Source organism: Centruroides vittatus, unplaced genomic scaffold (genome assembly GCF_030686945.1).
Source record: "Centruroides vittatus isolate TY-2023 unplaced genomic scaffold, ASM3068694v2 contig_817, whole genome shotgun sequence".
Classification (NCBI taxonomy): domain Eukaryota; kingdom Metazoa; phylum Arthropoda; class Arachnida; order Scorpiones; family Buthidae; genus Centruroides; species Centruroides vittatus.
This window is the reverse complement of record NW_027122532.1, coordinates 3,295,964-3,316,549: the sequence shown is the minus strand read 5'-3', so window position 1 is coordinate 3,316,549 and position 20,586 is coordinate 3,295,964. Positions and strand designations below refer to the sequence as shown.

General features: G+C 31.7%; 1 protein-coding gene across 3 annotated transcripts in view; it reads left to right on the top strand.

Annotated features, from left to right (window-relative positions):
• The window catches only part of ATP7 (copper-transporting ATPase 1), a 100,136-nt gene that overhangs the window by 52,471 nt on the left and 27,079 nt on the right, over positions 1-20,586 (top strand). For all 3 annotated transcript variants that reach the window (XM_067278758.1, XM_067278759.1, XM_067278760.1), the window contains 8 exons: positions 6,729-6,869; positions 8,544-8,707; positions 8,839-9,000; positions 10,078-10,157; positions 12,347-12,515; positions 12,594-12,827; positions 14,900-15,040; positions 16,595-16,828. In XM_067278758.1, coding sequence (XP_067134859.1) covers positions 6,729-6,869; positions 8,544-8,707; positions 8,839-9,000; positions 10,078-10,157; positions 12,347-12,515; positions 12,594-12,827; positions 14,900-15,040; positions 16,595-16,828 — 1,325 coding nt within the window. The remainder of the gene's footprint in view (positions 1-6,728; positions 6,870-8,543; positions 8,708-8,838; positions 9,001-10,077; positions 10,158-12,346; positions 12,516-12,593; positions 12,828-14,899; positions 15,041-16,594; positions 16,829-20,586) is intronic.

Genomic DNA, 20,586 nt, shown 5'->3' with positions numbered 1-20,586 from the left:
TGAGAATTATAAAATAAAATAATTAAAATATACAGTATCAAATGGAGAGCATACGTAGATTAAACACAGTGAACTCTAGCATAATATCAGTCTGTTTCTATTAAAAGCTAATAAGAAGCTCAACAGAAAATAAGTTTTAGTGTGTAGGAAATATATCGCAATCACATTATTATGTCTTAAAATTAGACTTTTGATAACTCGACATTCCATAAAACTTGTCGTGTCATTCAAAAAAAAATTACATGTAATCTAATTTTTACCTCTATAACTTAACACTAGCATCAAATAAGTTAGTGTTCTTCACTGGCAACACTTGATAATAGCATTAATTCCATGTGTTAACAAAAAATACAACCCTTTTTCCAAGGTGCCACTGCAAAACACACAATGCAAATGTCACCAACTCAAAACTAGCCACTGAATGGGCAATATTTTTGTTTTTTGGGCTGCAATTTGAAAAAATTGTAGACCTATAAATTTCCACTGTTGTCCATCTGTCTGTCTTTTTCTCCTTAAATCTTGAGAACGGACGTAGACAGATGTAAGTCGAGACCAGATACGGAAAGTTTAGGGGCAGGAGGCCCCGATTAACTATATACAAACTTTCGGTTCGGACTGGAAGTCGTGTTATTTCAATTCAAAAATTTTCCCTAAGCGGAGTTAGATACATGACTGGCATGACTCTATTGCTAACAGGAAAGTATTATGTACATACAAGGGCAAGACATTACTAATTTGAGGTGAAGAGCATATAATTTAAATTAAATAAATTAAAAATATGATAAAAAATTGCAGCCCAGCATTGTGACAATGTCACAATAAATAATTGCTCATTTTAATTAAAATTTAACTAAAAATAGAAGTGATTATCATTGGAACATAGATAATACATATATGTATTTGCACATATAATACCTTTGCAAAAATTTTACTATTTAGACTAGCATCATTGCCATGCCATAAAACTTGTTATTTTCAGTAACTTTTTACCTTTTCGATCCATGTTAAGTCAAGTTTGCAGGACTCTACTATATTTTCCTTTATGTTTTGAATTATTTTTGTAATCGATTGTGACATAATACTACGTACTACCAATTTAAATACTTATTTTCTGTTGGATTTACTGGTTTGTAGAATGGCATCATAATCACTGCATTTAACTTATGCACATTGTTTGTTGGCATTTTGAACAAATCGTTGGATTAATTGTCTAGTTTTGTAACCAGATTTGTTGAAATGAAATGTGATTCAACGTAATCATAATTAAAAAATTTTTGTAAAAGTGTACTGTTACAACATGACTCCAATCCCATTAAACATCAAAGTTATTATACTTTTATATTTACATATCACATGTATAAATATAATAAACATCTTATAGCCCTACGAGTATATAATAATTATAGTGTCAAATTGCTTTATAATAATCATTTAATTAGCCAAATTTGAGCCCGATCTTTTGGGCAATCGTCGGTTATTTCAGATGTATAAATTATTTATTATGAAATTATGTTAAAGATAGTGCAAATGTTTCACTCATTCTTGCAAAATAAAATAAACTGATTTGACCTTTGAATTCTCGACGATAGTATTTAACATTATTAATGAACTGCGACTCTAAATCGACGAATTACTTCGGATTAATTGGAACGGCCTCTCAATTTAGTAGTTCTCTTGCAAATTAGTCTGCATTAAAAATAAAATTAACATTATTTATTACCGAATAGGTTTCCAAGTTTTTGATGGAAATAACCTTATTTTTGTTTGCATTAATTTTCATATTTTTATTTTAATTATAACATATTCTATAATAAAGAATATAATAAAACATTTTTAATTGTTTGATAGTATTTTCTCTTTCAGAATGTTTTGCAATTTATAAATGAGAAATTGTAAAGCATTTTTAACATAATTAGGTGATGGATTATTCTTAAATAATCATTATAGTATAATAATTATACATCTATCTATATATGCATTTTGCACGCAATGTTATATACATGTGTGCATAATATACATAAGTAGATAAAGTGACTTAATGTTTTATATGCAAATATTTTTATAAGTTAAAAAAGTCAAATGAAAATAATAGAATATAAATAATTTTTTCATACAGAGTTAAGTTTTATTTTATAATTAACATACATTTGTCCTAATAAAGTAAAGTAAAAAGTACATTAATGACTACTTATATAATCACAGAATGCATATTTCAATTGGAACAGTTCATCTTAATTTGCTTATTTTAGGAATGTAATCTATGCTTGAATCACAATTGCCTATACTTCATTATATGTTTTATTTTTTCTACACAAAATATGTAATCAAATTAGTCATTTTTAATTAATGTTAAAAAAATATTATTATTTGCAGAGTAGAGTAAAAAATGTACAAAACATTTGGCATGAGTTACATTACACAACACATACAAACTCTTACATCATGTTAAGTTCCTTCTGCACCTACACACTTCTGCCAGAGTCTATACTACTTGTCAAAGCAGCCATAGAAGTCTATTTTTGTGGTATCGTTAATGGCTCTTGTTGCTAGATCTTCATTCTGCTGATTTTTGGAATCTGCATCCTTTTAACTCCTCTTTCATTTTAGAGAACAGATAAGTCTATGGAGCAAAATCAAGGGAGTGAGGAAATTGGAAAAACATTGTTACGTTCTCTTTTGTCTGATATTTGCCAGTCGGGTATGACCGGGAGAAGCCAAGGTAACTACGGCCCTTAAATAGACATAGCAAAAAATAACTCACAGTAATGCTTTGACAAATGGTACAGATGCTAGATCCCAATAAGCAGCTCAGTTTACAGTATACAGAATAATACATATGATGTAATATAAATGTAATAATAATTATATTAAAAGTTTGGTATATTTTTGACTCTACCGTGTATAAAGCCTTGTTACTTTTATATTGAAAACTTGAGGTACCTTTACAATAGGATAAGATATATTTTTAATTAAGAATTGTCAAGATTGATACCATAATTACTTAAAATATTTGGATCTAAATTTAAAATTTAATACAATTAATTAATATAAGAAGAAATATTTAATAAATTCTTGTAAAATGGCTTTGCATTTTTCTGTAAAAGTTTTTAAGCACGATAACAGTTGAATGGTTATGCTGAAGAATTGCTATTCAACAATAACTGTTTAGTGTAATTGGTGAAACAGAATATGTAAAGAAATGAGAGTAATTTTGCATATATGTCTTTAATAACAATTAATTGTTTCTTTCACAAATTATTCGTCTTAAAGCACTGTTTTCCAAATTTTGGACTGTCATCCCCTTTTAGTGCTATTTCTTATATTTACATATACAGGGTGTTTATAATTAAAGTTTCACTTTAAAATGGCCATAAAATGAAAACTACTGGACAGAATGTTATCAAACTTGGTAATATTGTACAGGACATCGTGGGATTTTATTTCCCGCAAAAAAAAAGTTTAAAAACTCACCACCAGTGGGGAATGGCACCGTATGCAATATTGTTAAACGAAATAAGACAAAGACATCGGTTGAAAATGTTTTTAATCATTTCTAAAACGCGTTACAAAGCATGTTCAATGTGGCATCCACCATTTTCTGAAAGCAAGTTAAATTCCTCCTGGTATGCTAAGAGCTACTGTTGAGAACACAGTAATACGATTTAACTTGCTTTCAGAAAATGGTGGATGCCACATTGAACATGCTTTGTAACACGTTTTAGAAATGATTAAAAACATTTTCAACCGATGTCTTTGTCTTATTTCGTTTAACAATATTGCATACAGTGCCATTCCCCACTGGTGGTGAGTTTTTAAACTTTTTTTTGTGGGAATAAAATCCTATGATGTCCTGTACAATATTACCAAGTTTGATAACATTGTCCAGTAGTTTCCATTTTATGGCCATTTCAAAGTGGAACTTTAATTATAAATACCCTGTACAGTCAAACCTGTTTTTGTGCGGTTTTTTTTTGTGCAATTTTTTTATTTGTGCGGTATAGTTGGCGACTAGTCTCGTGCGATTCGTCATGTCTCACGTTGACTTATTATAGCTAAATAAACTTATTATAGCATAAATGAACTTATTATAGTAATATTATTGCATGAATATGCGAAAAATGAAATAATTTATTTTTTAAGTCAACAAAACACCACCTGGACAAAAATATGTAAAACAGACGATAGACAAGACGATGCAGTCAAGTGCTGACATCTGTTGTCAATAAATTCTATTTCGTACAGTTTTGAGTTATTTTCTGTGTGAGACTTTTTTTATGCGGTCCCTGTTGACCACATAAAAAAAATATTTTTTTAATTGTGTTGCGAAAACTATTTTTTATAGCCACTCGTAAAGTTTCGTGTGATTTTTTTTTTTTAATGCGTTTTTTTTATGCGGTCCCTATCCACCGCATAAAAACAGGTTTGACTGTATATAAACATCACTAAGCCTGATGTATTAACAATAAACCAAACGATTGCCATAATTAATCGGGTTAATTAAGTGTTGCTATTAACAATTAACTATTGAGTAATTTGGTAGTAGAGGTAAGTGTTAGGTGCCATTCCATATTAAATTTAATAATTATAATATTTACTAATTAATTTAGAATATCTGGGAAGAAAAGAATTGGCTCAGAGCAGGACTCAAACTCATATATATATATATATATATATATATATCACACCAGCCAAGGTAAAGTGATAGCTGGCTGAGTGCCATAGTGGGTGATTATTATATAGGCTGTGGGCACAGGAGTCATCCCCAGTTGGCACTATGAGTAACTGTGAATGGTTGTATCGATAATTAAATATGTCTGGAAGCAAAGAATTGCTTGGAGGTCTAGGTAGCATAACTGGCAACGTGTCTGCATGGTAAGTGGGAGTTGCGGATTCGAGTCCTGCTTCAAGTTGATTTTTTTCTTCCAGAATATTCTAAAGTAGTAAATAGTATACGAGGGTAAGCTGAAAAGTAATGCGGACATGCTTGTCGAGCGCAAACGAAATGATTTTCAGAAGTGCGCCAGGTGGCATATGGAAGTAGCATTCCCCCTCTATGCTCATGTGCAGTTTGAGGTCATTTGGTTCATCCAGTATATTTCGAGAAACAGAAATATGGAGACATGTTCTAGTGCTATGTCAACGCGAGTTAAACAGTGTGCTATTATCAAATTTTTAACTGTTGAAAAAGGGACTCCTACCGAGATTCGTCGTCATTTAAAGGCCGTTTATGGTGACGATGCCATCGATAGGTCTACTGTAAATCGACGGATAATAAAATTTCGTGGTTGCATGCCTGGAAAAGCCATAATTGCTGATAAAACACGTAGCAGACGTCTGATCACTGCCACAGATGATAAACATTGCAATGAGGGGCAACGGTAAATTCTTCTCAGTACATACAGACTCTAAAACACCTCCGACGTCGAGTTTGTCATGTTAGAGGCAGCCTGGTACTAATAATCTTGCAACACGACAATGCTCGTCAACACACCTCGAGCACAACTGGAGAGGCTCTGCGAAACCTGAAGTTTGAATCGATTCCACACCCTCCTTATTCCCACGATCTTGCACCTTGCAATTTTTATTTTTTTCCTCTACTCAAGAGAGACCTCAAAGGTAATCATTACACATCGGACGACGAGGTGAAGGCAGTCGTCAAGTCTCGGATTCAAGAAAAGTCGGAAGAATTTTTCAGTGACGGAATGAAAAAAATTGTTCCACGTCGAGAGAAATGTGTTAGCCTTAATGGTGACTATGTTGAAAAATAAATATATGATTTTGAAGCTTAAGAATTGTACCTTAATGTACTTTTTGCCCAATCTTGCTATTTGTTTTTGTTTGTGTTCTACAAGCATGTGTGCGTTACTTTTCAGCCTACCCATGTAATTATTAAATTTAATATGAGATGGTGCCTAACGCTTACCTCTAGTATCAAATTACTTAATAGTTAATCATTAATAATAGCACTTAATTAGCCTGATTAATTGCAGCAATTGTTTTGTTTATTTCTTATATTTTTTGTTTGTTTCAAAATGAATTTTTGTGCTTGTTGTCTTTCAACATTTGTACTGCCCTTGTCTTCCAGTATTCCTCAAGTCTTCTACCACCCTCAAGAAGGTGGTAACACCTTCTTTGGAAATCACTGTTTTAAAGCAATATAGTTCAGACTTATCTTAAAGATTACAGTTTAGAGTGGCTAACTATTCAGTTAATCACAGTCTTTATCTAACAAATGTAATTTGTTTAAAAATAATTTTAGTGGTTTTTCTCTTTCAGTTTGAATTATAAATATTATTTTTGTAAAATTTCGTTAGATGATAATTTATAAATGAACACAAAGTAGATGTAGTCTGTCCAAAATATTTTTTGAAAACCACCATTTATTCTAATCACGTGTTCTAGAACACCTTGGTGAACAGACCTTTCTTTTGAGGCTACTGGGCTGTCAGGTTAAAACATTCCTTAAAAAAACACACAGAAATATCCAATTAAAACAAAGTAAAAAATTAGAACTGGTGGGTCTTACAGACATCTTGAGTTCGTCCTGTTCGGGTAGGGACAGTTCAAGGTGTTCTAGAACACGTGATTAGAATAAATGGTGGTTTTCAAAAAATATTTTGGACAGACTACATCTACTTTGTGTTCATTTAAATATTATTTTTGTTATTTTGTTTAATAAAGATTTTTTAATAATTTACACAATCGATGATTGATTATTATTTTTTCAGGAGATTCTCACAAATCAAAATCTATAAATATACCTGCAATTAGCGGAAGCGACGATCTCGAAAAGTGTTACCTCAGAGTGACGGGTATGACGTGCGCTTCGTGCGTCGCCGCTATCGAAAGACACTTAATGAAAGTCGAAGGTTTGTTGAAATGTAAATATTTCAGTAATTAAGATAAACATTAATTAATGATTAATATATATATATATAGTTTTAACTAAACAGACAAACATCTTAAAAAGTAAATATTTTAATTAGATAAGTATATATTACACATGTTTTTGACATTTACATGAATTTTTATTATATGTGACTGAAAATTTTGTTTGACTATACAATTTTAGAATGAATTAGGAATTGAAAATAACTACTTAAATGAATAACAGATTGGGTTATTAGTAATTATCCACTTATTCTGTTGGAATTGCTTTGATTATTTGTTTAATTCTTATGTTTTATATTTTTTATTACTTTTAATATTTACTAATCAATTCACATTTTAGTTTAAATAATTATAAAAAGAAGGATAGATGTATATTAAAATTGCCTGTACTATATATATAGTATTTGTGTTGTTTAACCATCTTAATTCAGCATATTTTAATAAAAACAAAATATATTATTAAATTTTAAGTCATCTGAATCATATTATAAATATAATAAGAGCCAAAATTCTTTCTGTTTACTTTGTTAGAATTGAGCCAGGCACAATTTCCAGTCACACAATTATTGTATATATTTCATGTATAAATGTGTTGTGGGTTTTTTCAAATAAAATCATTTTATACAATTTATCATTAAATATAATTATAATTAAATTTAGTGAAGAAACTTTTAATTTTTAAAATAATTATATTGCATCTTTTGAAAATGCTAAATGTAAATAAACCAACAACTACTGGATTATATTATTGGACTATTATATCGCAACTATTTTAATGTAACCGACAATGGTTATCTAAGGTTTAAAGATAACTGGAAGAGGAGATTGGAATGGAGGCTCGGGTGGCATAACTGGCAATGCATCCACACGGTAAGTGGCAGTTGTGTGCTCTAGCCTCACTCTGGGTCAATCTTTTCCTCCAGAATTTTCTAAATTATTTAATTTAATTATAATTATTAAATCTAATAAGAGATGGCACCTAATCCCTTCCTCTGGTGGCAAATTATTTAGTAATTAATTTAAAATAATTGTGATATAATAGCCTAATATAATCTTGTAGTTGTTGGTTTATTACGTATGTACTTCGGGTTTGTGGCTGGAAGACCTCGTATTTTACCTTGCATAATTAAAACGCTACCTCAATTGTTAATTCTTCTGTTATTTAATTTTAGCGTATTTCTTTTATTCAGTACTTTATTATATTCTAAATTTTACCTTTATACAGGCATTTGAATTCTAAAAAGTGTTTTATGATTAATTGAGAGGACATAAAATAGTTATTAGAAAATCAGAATGGAACATAATTTATATACAATGGCCCAAAAATATATCTCAGTTAATGGAGATATATATTTCTTTTAATGATTCTGGTAATGATTATTGATAACAAAATCTACCTGTTTTAAATCTGTTTTAAGTATTCTTCAATAATAATAATAAGTTTGTTTTGGTTAATTTATGGACCATCCTGTATGTAATTAGGAAACTTTATTATATTTTAGTTTAAAAAAAATGAATAGCTATCAATATAATCCTTTTACAATTTGATAATGAAGTGTAATGGTTTACTTTCAAAGATTGCTTCTAAAATTTTATTTATTCTTTTAATGAAATTAAAATAAAATTGACAAAGCTATTTAATATTTTTGCAGGAGTCCATTGCGTGTTGGTGGCACTTATGGCACAGAAGGCAGAAGTAAAATTTGATCCTGCGTACATAATGCCCTCTCAGCTTGCAAATATTGTCAGCGAGTTAGGCTATCCTTCGACCGTTTTGGACGACGTTTCCTCGCAGTACGGAGAAGTGGAATTATTAGTGAGTAAATTTATTTATTTTTTTATGTAAATTTTTATAAAATTTTAAAGATGATTTCGCTGACAAACATTCATTAAATTGCATTGTTATCGAATCAATAAATTCAAATTGCATTTCTATACATTTTTTAGATTAGGGGTATGACTTGTGCTTCGTGCGTCCACAGTATCGAATCTAATATTTTGAAGCTACAGGGTGTGGTTTCGGCAGTCGTCGCACTTTCTACAAACAGAGGACAGTTTAAATTCGATCCCGAAGTTACCGGTCCAAGAGATATCATTGAAGCCATTAGAGTAAATAAATTTTTAAATTTTGTTTATAATTTAATATTTTGATTAGAAGATACAGATAACCTTTACTACAGCATTTTAATAATTTTGAAATGTTTTTATTTATATTTCACAGAAAATTTTATAAACTTTCAAAATATAATTAAACTTATTAAAATGTTGATTTATTATTTTTTTAATTATTACCAATAGTAGTTTTTCAATAATTATCAAAAACTAGATGTAATTTATTCAAAATTTGAAAATACTACTTTTTAAAAGACTCGAATAGACAAGTTTAGCCTTTCTTCATTAACATAACAGGAGAGTAACTATCTCATATTAAAAACTAACAAAGACAGATGATTTAAAAAATTAATAAAAGCGTATAGAATTACTTACATATTAATAAAAGGACATGCTACAAAAGAAAAATGTAAATATGATGATAAAATTACAAATACAAATTCAAACTTTTAAAGTCCTTACACACTGATATGTGTGAGTGATGCGCAACATATGACACACAGTCATACATGAAGGCATAGGAAAATGATACACATTATGAATAAATACATGAGAAATACACATTTTACTGTCTGTGTTCATCATGCACATTAGCATTTCACACTATTTACATATGCAAGGCATCCTTTTGTACTAAATCAGTCATACTCTATTACCTTCTTTCTGTATTATGCATCATTTTTGAGTTAGAAGTGCTAACTACTGAATTTTACCACTGGAGGCACTGCAAGCAATCTTGTCTTGTAGCAGGTAGTTACTTCACTATAACTATACAGTGTATTCATAATTGTAGCTATCTGCATTAAGGAGTGCATCAATTACATGGAGGTATAAAGACTTTACTATGCATCTTATAAGCATAATACATTTTTAAAAATCATTTTAGTGTTATTAATATTATTAATAGTGCAATATAATTGATTCTTGATACTTCTATGGGTTGTCTGAAAATTAAATTTGATGTATTAAAATAACAATAATATCTGTAATTTTATGTTATTTCTATAACATTAGTAGTGCACATAAATAAAAAATTTACTCTTAAAGAAAGTGTGTTAAAAAAGTTTTGTTTAGGGACTGGGATTCGATGCTTCGCCGATGACGGATTGTACTCGAGACGCAAGCTATTTGTCGCAAAAAGAGGAAGTTAAAAAGTGAGTCTGGTAATTAAAAATCTAAAAATTGATTATGTTTCACTTGCATTTTATGTTCATATAATTATACAAAAAATGATAAATGATTCCTTAATTTTCACAAAAGATAAATTTATAATCAATGTATAAGATGATTACACTTTTTGTACAATCACAAAAAAGAGCAAAATAATGTTGAAAAAATGAAATAATCATTTTATACTCTTTAGAAAATTCCGAATTTTAAATATTATCAATATAATTTCTCTTGATTTATTCTAGTTTTAAGTTAATTAATCATTTTATAGTCAAATGATATAAATGTCTGAATTTATCAAATTTTCTTTGCTTTTTTAATGTATAAATTAACTTCTTACAAATTAAAAAATACTTAATTGTACATTGGTTCAAATGATTGCTTTATACAATTACATTATTAGATTTTAATTAGATATTACAGAAAAAAGCTATTAAAAGGATTTTGAACTTAAGTTATGGTTAATTCAACAGATTAAAATTTTAATTATTTCAAAACATTTTCCTTTCCTTTTTTAAGAAATTTGTAAAATGTTAACTATGTTTTCTCTCAATAAAATTTTATTTGTAAATCTGAATTGTTATATCCTTATAGCTTGTTAAATGAACTTATTTGTTTGATTCTATGAATTTTTTATATTGATATATAATTTTCAAATTGTTGCTTGGAGTTTTCATTGTGCAAGATTCATTAACTCGGACCAGTTTTATGATTATCCTCAAGTTAGTTACAGTTAAAGAAACTTAAGGATGGAAATTCATTATCCAGAAGAAACAAACTTGTAAACAAATAAATCTTAATAAATTTTGTTGTATATTTATAAAATATTCAGTACATCTGTCATCATCCTTTTGATGCTATTTAAAAACCACTTGTAAAATAAAAGATAAAAATACATGTTATGATAATTAAAATTTTGGGGTCTCTACAAAGCCAGGTATTGAGCATGATCTACCGTATTTTACGGACTATAAGACGCACTTTTTTCTTCGAAAAATTGCCTCCAAAGTTTGGGTGCGTCTTATAGTCCATAGAGTCTTATAGGTATTTTTTTTTAAAATTGTTTAAAAATTAAGGTGCTTCTTATAGTCCGTAAAATACGGTAATTCACCCAAAATCTGATTCCAAAAGAATTTGGGTGAAAATCAGTAAAGATGTGACTCGTGCGTGAATCTGGAAAAGCAGTTATGGACGATGCCTGGAAAATGCTGTGAAAGAATGTCTACACTGGAGTCGCAGCAGCCACGAACACTAAGACGTAATAGAAAGAGGCTATAATTCATGTAATATTGTGGGAACGCCGGGGGTAGGACGGAGTCGTGACCCCTTTTTGGCGGCGCACAGGTCGGCAAGACCCACCCCACTGTCAAGGATGGCTAAATTTTGGTGATATCCCGTTTTATCGGGATCGGTACTTAATTGTCAGGTCGAGTGGAGGAAGTGTGTGGGGTCGTCGATAAGAAAACGGCAATAACCGCAGTAACAGGACAACACATATAAGATTTATTTAGACGGTAAACAGATACAAAAGCTCTAACGCGTTCCGTTCCTAACCGCGAGAGAGAGAGTTTACAAATTTAGGGGGGATCATACCTCTTCCTAGGATTAGTCGAAGAATTAGCTGTAGTCGTAGGGTTAATCGTCTCTGTTCTCTGGTCGTGGAGGGAAGCGGGAGGATCGGGCGGGCGGCTCGTTGTCGGCGGGCTTCGGTGACTTCGTGTCTCGGGACGGATCCTACGGGTCGGGTGTCTTGTGCGGACCTTCAGCGACCGCCCCCGTCCTTAGATTATCTCCCCCCTCTTTATACTCCCGGTCTCGTCCGCTGCGATGACAGTAGATGATGAGTCGATCTCCCTGACTCAGAGGTTAGATCCGGGGAGGAGGGAAGTGAGTTTGCCGGCAGAAGACTGCACATCCTTTGAATCTTGATCGCTATCTCCCGAGGGGTTTGAACAATAAAATTTAAAACGGACTGGTCGGTTTTACTCGGTCGTCACAATATCCATGTTTCGTAAACATAATTTTAGTACTTTTGAAAATGTTGTGTTAATTGTATTAAGCCATTGGACATCTGTTAGCATTAAAATTGACATTTTGATGTAACTGCTTGTCCATTTGTAAATTCTTTTGATTCTGCACAGATTTGAAAATTATTTTTTATAATTTTTTACAGATGGAGAAATTCTTTCTTCTTTTCTTTGGTATTCTGTATACCTGCCATGGCAGTTATGATGTATTTCATGGGATTGAGAATGACCAGAGGAAAAATGGACTTGTGCTGTGTAGTACCTGGTCTGTCTGCTGAAAATCTTTTTCTGTTTCTTCTCGCTACACCCGTACAGGTAAATATTTCCGACATTAAATATTTGAGCATTATACTGTTTTAAATTAACAGAATATCTTGCTTTTATTCCCTTCAGTTTATTGGTGGAAGATATTTTTACATTCAGGCGTACCGTGCACTGAGACACAGAATGGCAAATATGGATGTTCTTATCATGTTGGCAACAAATATTGCTTACTTCTACAGTATTAGCGTGTTAATATATTTTATGGTTACTAATTCGAGTTATAGCCCTAAAACATTTTTTGAGACCCCACCCATGCTCTTGGTATTCATTTCTCTTGGCAGGTGGTTGGAGCACATTGCAAAGGTACTTTTTATATTTATTTTTAATTATTATCTTTCATATATAAATGAGTATAATTATTTAATCATTTCTATATTAAAAGTCATTTTAAAAAATCATTTTTGTGTGTACTGCACAATGCCACATTTTTTCTTTGAAGTTATTCAATTGTTGATATATAAATGTTTATATTTCACTAATTATTTACACTAACAATTAACGGTTAACTGATAGAATAATTTATGACTATAATTAAAACGTAGTAATTCAGTTTTACAAATAAGGTAACTCATAATATCAATTATAACATTACACATTACATTATATGTTTACAGCTGCTTTGACAAGTAGTGTGAACACTGGCATGAGTTTATTTTGAAGGTGACTGTGTGAAAGTTTGTGTATTTACAAAATGTATGCTAAAAGTTCAATTTATTTTTGACACCTCCTCATGCATGTAATATACATTCACATAAAACAATTTAAATATTATTCTGTTTTAATGACAAGATGTGTTTTCAAGAAAATTATAAATAGAATGAGCATAAAGCTCAACCAATGCCGAATTATTGGGCTAGCAAATGGCTATAATAATAATAATAATTTAAGATAATTTGGTACTAGAGTTAGGCGTTAGGCGCCATCTCTTGCTAAATTTAATAATTAGAATTTTAATTAAATAATTTAAATAAATTTAGGCCTAGCTGGAAGAAAAGAAACGGCCCGAAGCGGGACTCGAACCCGCAACTTCTGCTATCCGTGCAGACACGTTACCAGTTACGCTACCCGGACCTTCAGTCCGCTCTCCCCTTCCAGCTGATATAAGATTACCGTACGACCATCGACGGTCATTACAATGCCGGCTGGGGACACATTAATTGCCCACGTCCTCCAAAGGCACTCAACCGGCCACCGCAACCCCGGCAAGGCGTATATATATAAACAAACAACTACTAACCTGTTATAGATAAAGCTCAACCAATGCCGAATTATCGGGCTAGCAAATGGCTATAGTAATATTAATAATTTAAGATAATTTGGTACTAGAGTTAGGCGTTAGGCGCCATTTCTTGCTAAATTTAATAATTAGAATTTTAATTAACTAAAATTCTATAATTTAATTAAACAAAATTGTAATGACCATCGATGGTCGTACGGTAATCTTATATCAGCTGGAAGGGGAGAGCGGACTGAAGGTCCGGGTAGCGTAACTGGTAACGTGTCTGCACGGATAGCAGAAGTTGCGGGTTCGAGTCCCGCTTCGGGCCATTTTCTTTTCTTCCAGCTAGGCCTAAATTTATTTAAATTATTTAATTAAAATTCTAATTATTAAATTTAGCAAGAGATGGCACCTAACGCCTAACTCTAGTACCAAATTATCTTAAATTATTAATATTATTATAGCCATTTGCTAGCCCGATAATTCGGCATTGGTTGAGCTTTATCTATAACGGGTTAGTAGTAGTAAGTTTATATAGAATGAGCAGTTATTTATTACGACAGCATCACAATGCCGGCTACGATTTTTAATTAATCATATTTTTAATTTATTTAATTTAAAATATATTCTCTTCACCTTAAATTAGTACTGTAGTGTTGTCCTGTACATCATACTTTTCTGTTAGCAATAGAGTTGTGCCGGGTGATGTGTGTAACTCCTTAGCGGGAAATTTTTTAATTGAAATAACGTGACTTCTAATTTGTATTGGAAGTCATGTTATTTCATAGTTAATCGAGGCCTCCTGCCCCTAAGCTTTCCGTATCTGTTCTTGAGTTTCATTTATCTAACACTGTTCTTGAGATTAAGGAGAGACAGATGATAGTCAGAATTTATAGGTCTACAATATTTTCAAATTGCAGCCCAAAAAAATGAACAGCATATATTACTTAAACATTTTCAATATTGTTTAAGTATTACAAAGTATTTTCAACAATTTTAGTATTTGTTTAAAGAATACAGCATCCAAAAGTTATTAATTATCGCATATATGAGATATCAAAAAGATCTGAACTGGTTTGTGTGTGAACTTATCTTCAAAATAGTAATTCAGTTCTAAAAAATGTTTTCATTGAATCTTAATATTTACAAATTGCAGGGAAAAACTTCAGAGGCATTGGCAAAACTAATGTCACTCCAGGCGACCGAGGCAACGCTCGTCAAATTAAATGATGCCGAACAGGTAGTCCACGAAATGCAGATAGATGTAGAATTAATACAGAGAGGAGATATTTTAAAGGTAAAGTTACAAAGTATTTTAAATTTTTCTGATTTGTATAATGTGTTATTTGCATAACTTTTACATATATGAAATAAAAGATTTAAAAAATTTATTTTCATTCAGTCCACATTTAGAGCCTTTGAGACAAAATTTATGAAGAAATGACTACATATTAATGTATAACTTTTATGAAGAGTTCTTCATTGATGATATATTTATATATTCAATACTTACTTTTTATATTGAACTTTTTGCCCCAATAAGTGCTATCTTTTTGCTCTCAAATATTCTATTTCTGTATAGCTTTTGAAGTAATTTTTGTAGAATTGCTTGAATTATCTGGAGATTTTTATTTGTTGTTCAGTTGTTTCGTTTTGGCAGATTTTCAATCAGTAAAAATATAAAGTAATAAATTTCAAAGTATTTTAATTCTGTTCTAAATGTAATAAAATCTAAAAGTTTTCCAAATTACAAAATGGAATTAAGACACTACAAATTAAGTTATAGTAGGATCTTAGTTAACCAGGATTGCATTACTGGAATGCCAAAAGCATGCATGGATGCAGCAGTGTGTTATAGCTTCATGAGCCCCTGGCAAATTTGAATTAGCGGGCCCTCCCACTAATTCAAATTGTTGATTTCGGACATTGTTGATTGTACAGTGTTGATTTCAGACATTTGTCTTCGGGAAATATTTTCTTATAAAAGATTGATTTGAGGCCCCCTTTAGTGGAAGCTCCAGGTAATTGCCCGTTTTGCCCATAGGATAACTTGTCACTGCATGGATGAGTCATTAAGTATTACAAATTGTTTTACGACTCATTTGCTTTGCAGGCATACTTTGGTAAGGGAATGGTATACTTTGCTGATGTGCCCAGTTTGTTTTAAGTAGCCATGTGAAGTAGTTGTATGCATTGTTCTCTTCACATTTATTAGGAAATTTATCTGTTTTTTTTACTGGATACAGCATTTAAACAATACCAGTTAACTGTGATGACATCTTTTACATTTATTCTAGCTAATGGTATACCGTAATATTTGACATCTAAAACGTTACTCAAAATTTACATAAGTCGTTACCATTAACTTCGTAATTGAAGTTTTAGACTATTTACGAAAAATTGTCATGGAAAAAAAAATGTTACCATTAAGTTGTGATTACTGTAAGTTTATGTAATTGTCACATTGGTCACTTAAAAGTGTTAAATGAAATAGTATTATGAGTAGTAGTAGTAGTAGTAAGTTAAAGTGAGCTCTTAACTTTAACTTTGCATATCATATTGTCTTCTGTTTCAATGATTTTTCCAAATTTTATACAAGTTATTTGTTTTCCATTATAATAATCTGACAATGTGATGGTTTGAAAGTTTGTTGATCCCACCTGGTTCAATATCCTTTTGTCTGATTTAATATTCTAACAAATATAGATAATGTTTTGATAGAAAATTGAAATCTAAATGGTATAATTGGTGAAAAAACAGAAGTTTAGACCTCAGTTAGATGTCTAAATTTCTACTTTTTGATCATTATTAAATATAAAATTAGCTAAAAAACAAATAACATTTAACGTAGGTGGTGCCAGGTGCAAAGATTCCCGTGGACGGTCGTGTGGTGTCGGGAACCTCCATGGCTGATGAGTCTCTCATCACCGGCGAAAGTCTTCCTGTCCCGAAACGCCCTGGCTGTCAGGTCATAGGTGGCTCGATCAATCAGAACGGACTACTACTGATTTCGGCCACCCACATTGGTAAAGACACCACCCTGGCTCAGATTGTCAAACTGGTAGAAGAAGCTCAAACATCAAAGGTATTATTTATATTTATTCACATTAAATATAATTATATTTATATATAACAACTCATTCAAATGATCATTTGGGTAAACTTTCGAACAGTATTTATTACCTGCAGCATCTGTTACTGTATTTTGCAACCTATAAGGTGTAAGTGCACTAAATTTTCAAAATTTGACACACAAATTGTTCTTTAACCTATAACAGTGGAGGTCAGGCCTGGAGTCCAAAACTGGACTCTGAGCCCGACCTTTATGGATTTGGATAGTTTCCTGGTTTAACAACAGAAACCAGTATTCCTCAAACTTGTGTTGAAGAAACGCTTTGAAATTTTGCCAATAGGCAGCTACAGCTCAGTGCTGTCATCTAATAACCAAAGCATTCTTCCATTTGTACACATTTTTGTTGCTAGATGCTAGGTGGGTTGTGGTTCTAAAATGTTCAGAAAGCACTGTTTTAAAGAGCTGTAGAAGGAATATGTTATTGTTTTAATTGTTCTGTTTGTTACATGAAATTATTCATGTAATATTATAGTCATTTATTTATATGCTATAATTCATTCATCTGTGCAGTAAGTACAAGTGTAAGATAGAAGGTACGTACGTACATACATACATACAAGAAAGACATCGGCCATACACGAAGTGTTTAGCCAGCAGAAAAGAGGGTGTGGGAAAGGGAAGGGGAAGGAGGAGGGAGAGGAGATAGACAGTAGAGAAAGTCTACATATGGCTACAGTACCCTCTATGTTTGATGTTGGCATGCAGTTTTTATGCTGCAAGACCATAGTTCCCCAAGAGGTCTAAAAGAAATCCTGAGTGTAGCGAACACATAATTGAGTGCCGCCACAAATAGCTAAGTGTAGAAGTTAGTGCCAAGTGGCTGTTAGTAGGAAGACTTATATCTACTTAATACTAATAAAACTGAACATGATTGCAAATCTTAATACTACTTAATGGCTATACAGACACTGCAAAAAGGAAACAAACACAATGACAAACTAGACGAAACAAACGGACTGACAGAGACAAACTGGCAAGACCCCATTTTTTCCTTTTTTTTCTTATTTTATTTATTAACATTAATTCACTTGCTAACTAAATTAACCTACCATAACCTAGGACGAACCTAACCAGAGGACTAAGGCTAACTAACCCTAATCTAATTTAACCTAACCTATCATATCCTAATTGGAAACCAAGCTAAGAGGTCCTAATCTAACTTACAACTAGGACTAACCAAATTTAGACTATAAAAGAAGACAGAAAAAGGAATTAAAATACAAAATTAAAAGGCGGCTAAATGCTGGCAGTTGAAACAAAGCAAGGAAAAACTAATTTCCATCTGTGCTTCTGGAGTGAGTGCTCTCAAGAGTCTTACTAAGGGATATAAATGTGAGTAGATGATGAAAAATTGTATGTGTGTGAATGTGTTGATGCGGATTGCAAGGTCAGTTGTATCTTTGAATAATAGCAGCTCTCATTAAACTATCCGTAATGTGATTATACCTATTGCAGCGAAAAACTAAGTGAAGTGGTGTCTGGTCATCCTGAATACCACTATCGCATTGTGGATTGTCCCCAAGGTTAAATCTATGCAAGTATTGCTTAAAGTTGCCGTGTCCTGTAAGTAGCTGAGTGAGGGTAAAAGTAGGCTAGGGTAAAAGTAACTAGGGTAAAAGTGGCAAAGAATCACAGTGGTGTCAACCTTGGGGATGAAAGTATAGGTGAGCCTACCAGTGGTGTCACAATCCCAGCTGTCTTGCCAGAAAATGACGATTTGCTCCTTGACGTGATTGTTGATGTACGAGGTAGGAATGTAACTGAAAGTACTGGTGATTGAAGACTTTGCAGCTTGTTTGGCAAGACGGTCGGTGGTCTCATTGCCGAGAACCCCTGCATAGCCCGGACCCATTGGAAATCTATTCTAATGTTGTTGTTTAAGTGTCTGAGAACGTGGTGTATGAGATGGACGAGTTTTAAGCAGCTATCAGACTTTGCAATCCTGTGTAAAGCTACCCTACTGACAGAATAAATACAATAGTGTAAGTAGTGTCAAATCAAGTAACTAACACTTTATTCGTTGCCGAGGGAGTTTATTAAAAACAAAATGAACGTTTTTAATTTAGTTAATAGATCATCATCAGGTTAGAACATACGAAAATGGAATACATCATAAATGGAACATAATGTATAAAATTCAAAAATACCAAAAAACTGATAACATATCAACTAATTAGAATAAAAAATTAAAACGTAAATGATACATAAGTGTAAAAATAAATAACATACTACAATGGCTAAACATTAATACAAACCACCAAAACCAAATAGAAGTTACTAATTTTCTTAAAGCGATTATGGATCATACTTCTGTTCATAAGCTACTTGTAAGCTTTTTTATTGGCAAACTTCCAGGCTGAGGGAAGACCCTCTGCATCTCTGGCATTAATGCATCCTTCTTCAAGTTTGCTCCTGTATATTTCCATTTTTTAAGCAGTTTTTGCTAAAGTTGGAGAGTGTACTTGTTTGACGATTTCCACTTTTCCCCACCCAACCACAGATCCTTGGGCTTGAGCCATTTGGGCTAATACCGTTGTATTAGATCCTTTCCTAACATCATATTTATGTTCTCTGATCCTTACCCAGAGGTTTCTTGTTGTAACTCCTATGTATTCCTTTTTTAACCCTAACTGTTGGTTCTCATAGGGGATTCTATAAACTCCTGCTTTATCTTCTTTTTTAATATCTCCTTTATCATTTCTTAGAATTTTGTACAAACTCGGAGCTTTTTTCGAGACCAACGTCGAATTTTTAATGCCCACAATTTCTTTTGTGACGTCTCCTAAATATTTGTTGAATGTAAACGTTGTGCACTTAGAAGGACCTTGCCTAGAGACTTTTTTGTCACTTGCCTCAAATTTCATGCCTTTCATGCCTTGGTTAGAAGGGCTTTCCTATACTGTGACGTTATAGACCGGGTTAAAGAGATCAAAAGGATTATGCAGATAGTAGAAACCTTAGGTTATAAGAGAAACATTATTGCTGGTATGGTTAGAAAATTTGAGGCTAGCGACAAAAAAGTCTCTAGGCAAGGTCTTACTAAGTACACAAGGTTTACATTCAACAAATATTTAGGAGGCGTCATGAAGGAAATTGTGGGCATTAAAAATTCAACGTTGGTCTTGAAAATAGCTCCAAGTTTGTACAAAATTCTAAGAAATGATAAAATAGATCTTTACTTATTTGTACTATTGACCAGTACACGGAAAAATAATTCTCCAATCCTTTCTGACTTATGGAAGCTAAAAAATTCCAAGACTCTAATCCATTTATTTAAAACAGAATGAGAGCTGGGTTAGAAAAGGTAAAAGACAAAATAGGTTAGCTTTGAGAGAAAAAAAATTTTTATTTAATTTATTTAATAAATTAAATAAAAAATTAAATTTAATAATTAAAAATAATTAATAATTATTTTTAATTATTAAATAAAAATTTTTTTTCTCTCAAAGCTAACCTATTTTGTCTTTTACCTTTTCTAACCCAGCTCTCATTCTGTTTTAAATAAATGGATTAGAGTCTTGGAATTTTTTAGCTTCCATAAGTCAGAAAGGATTGGAGAATTATTTTTCCGTGTACTGGTCAATAGTACAAATAAATAAAGATGATTATCTGAATCCATTTTTTTTAAATAATTTTTTATTTATAAAGGAAATATTAAAAAAGAAGATAAAGCAGGAGTTTATAGAATTCCCTATGAGAACCAACAGTTA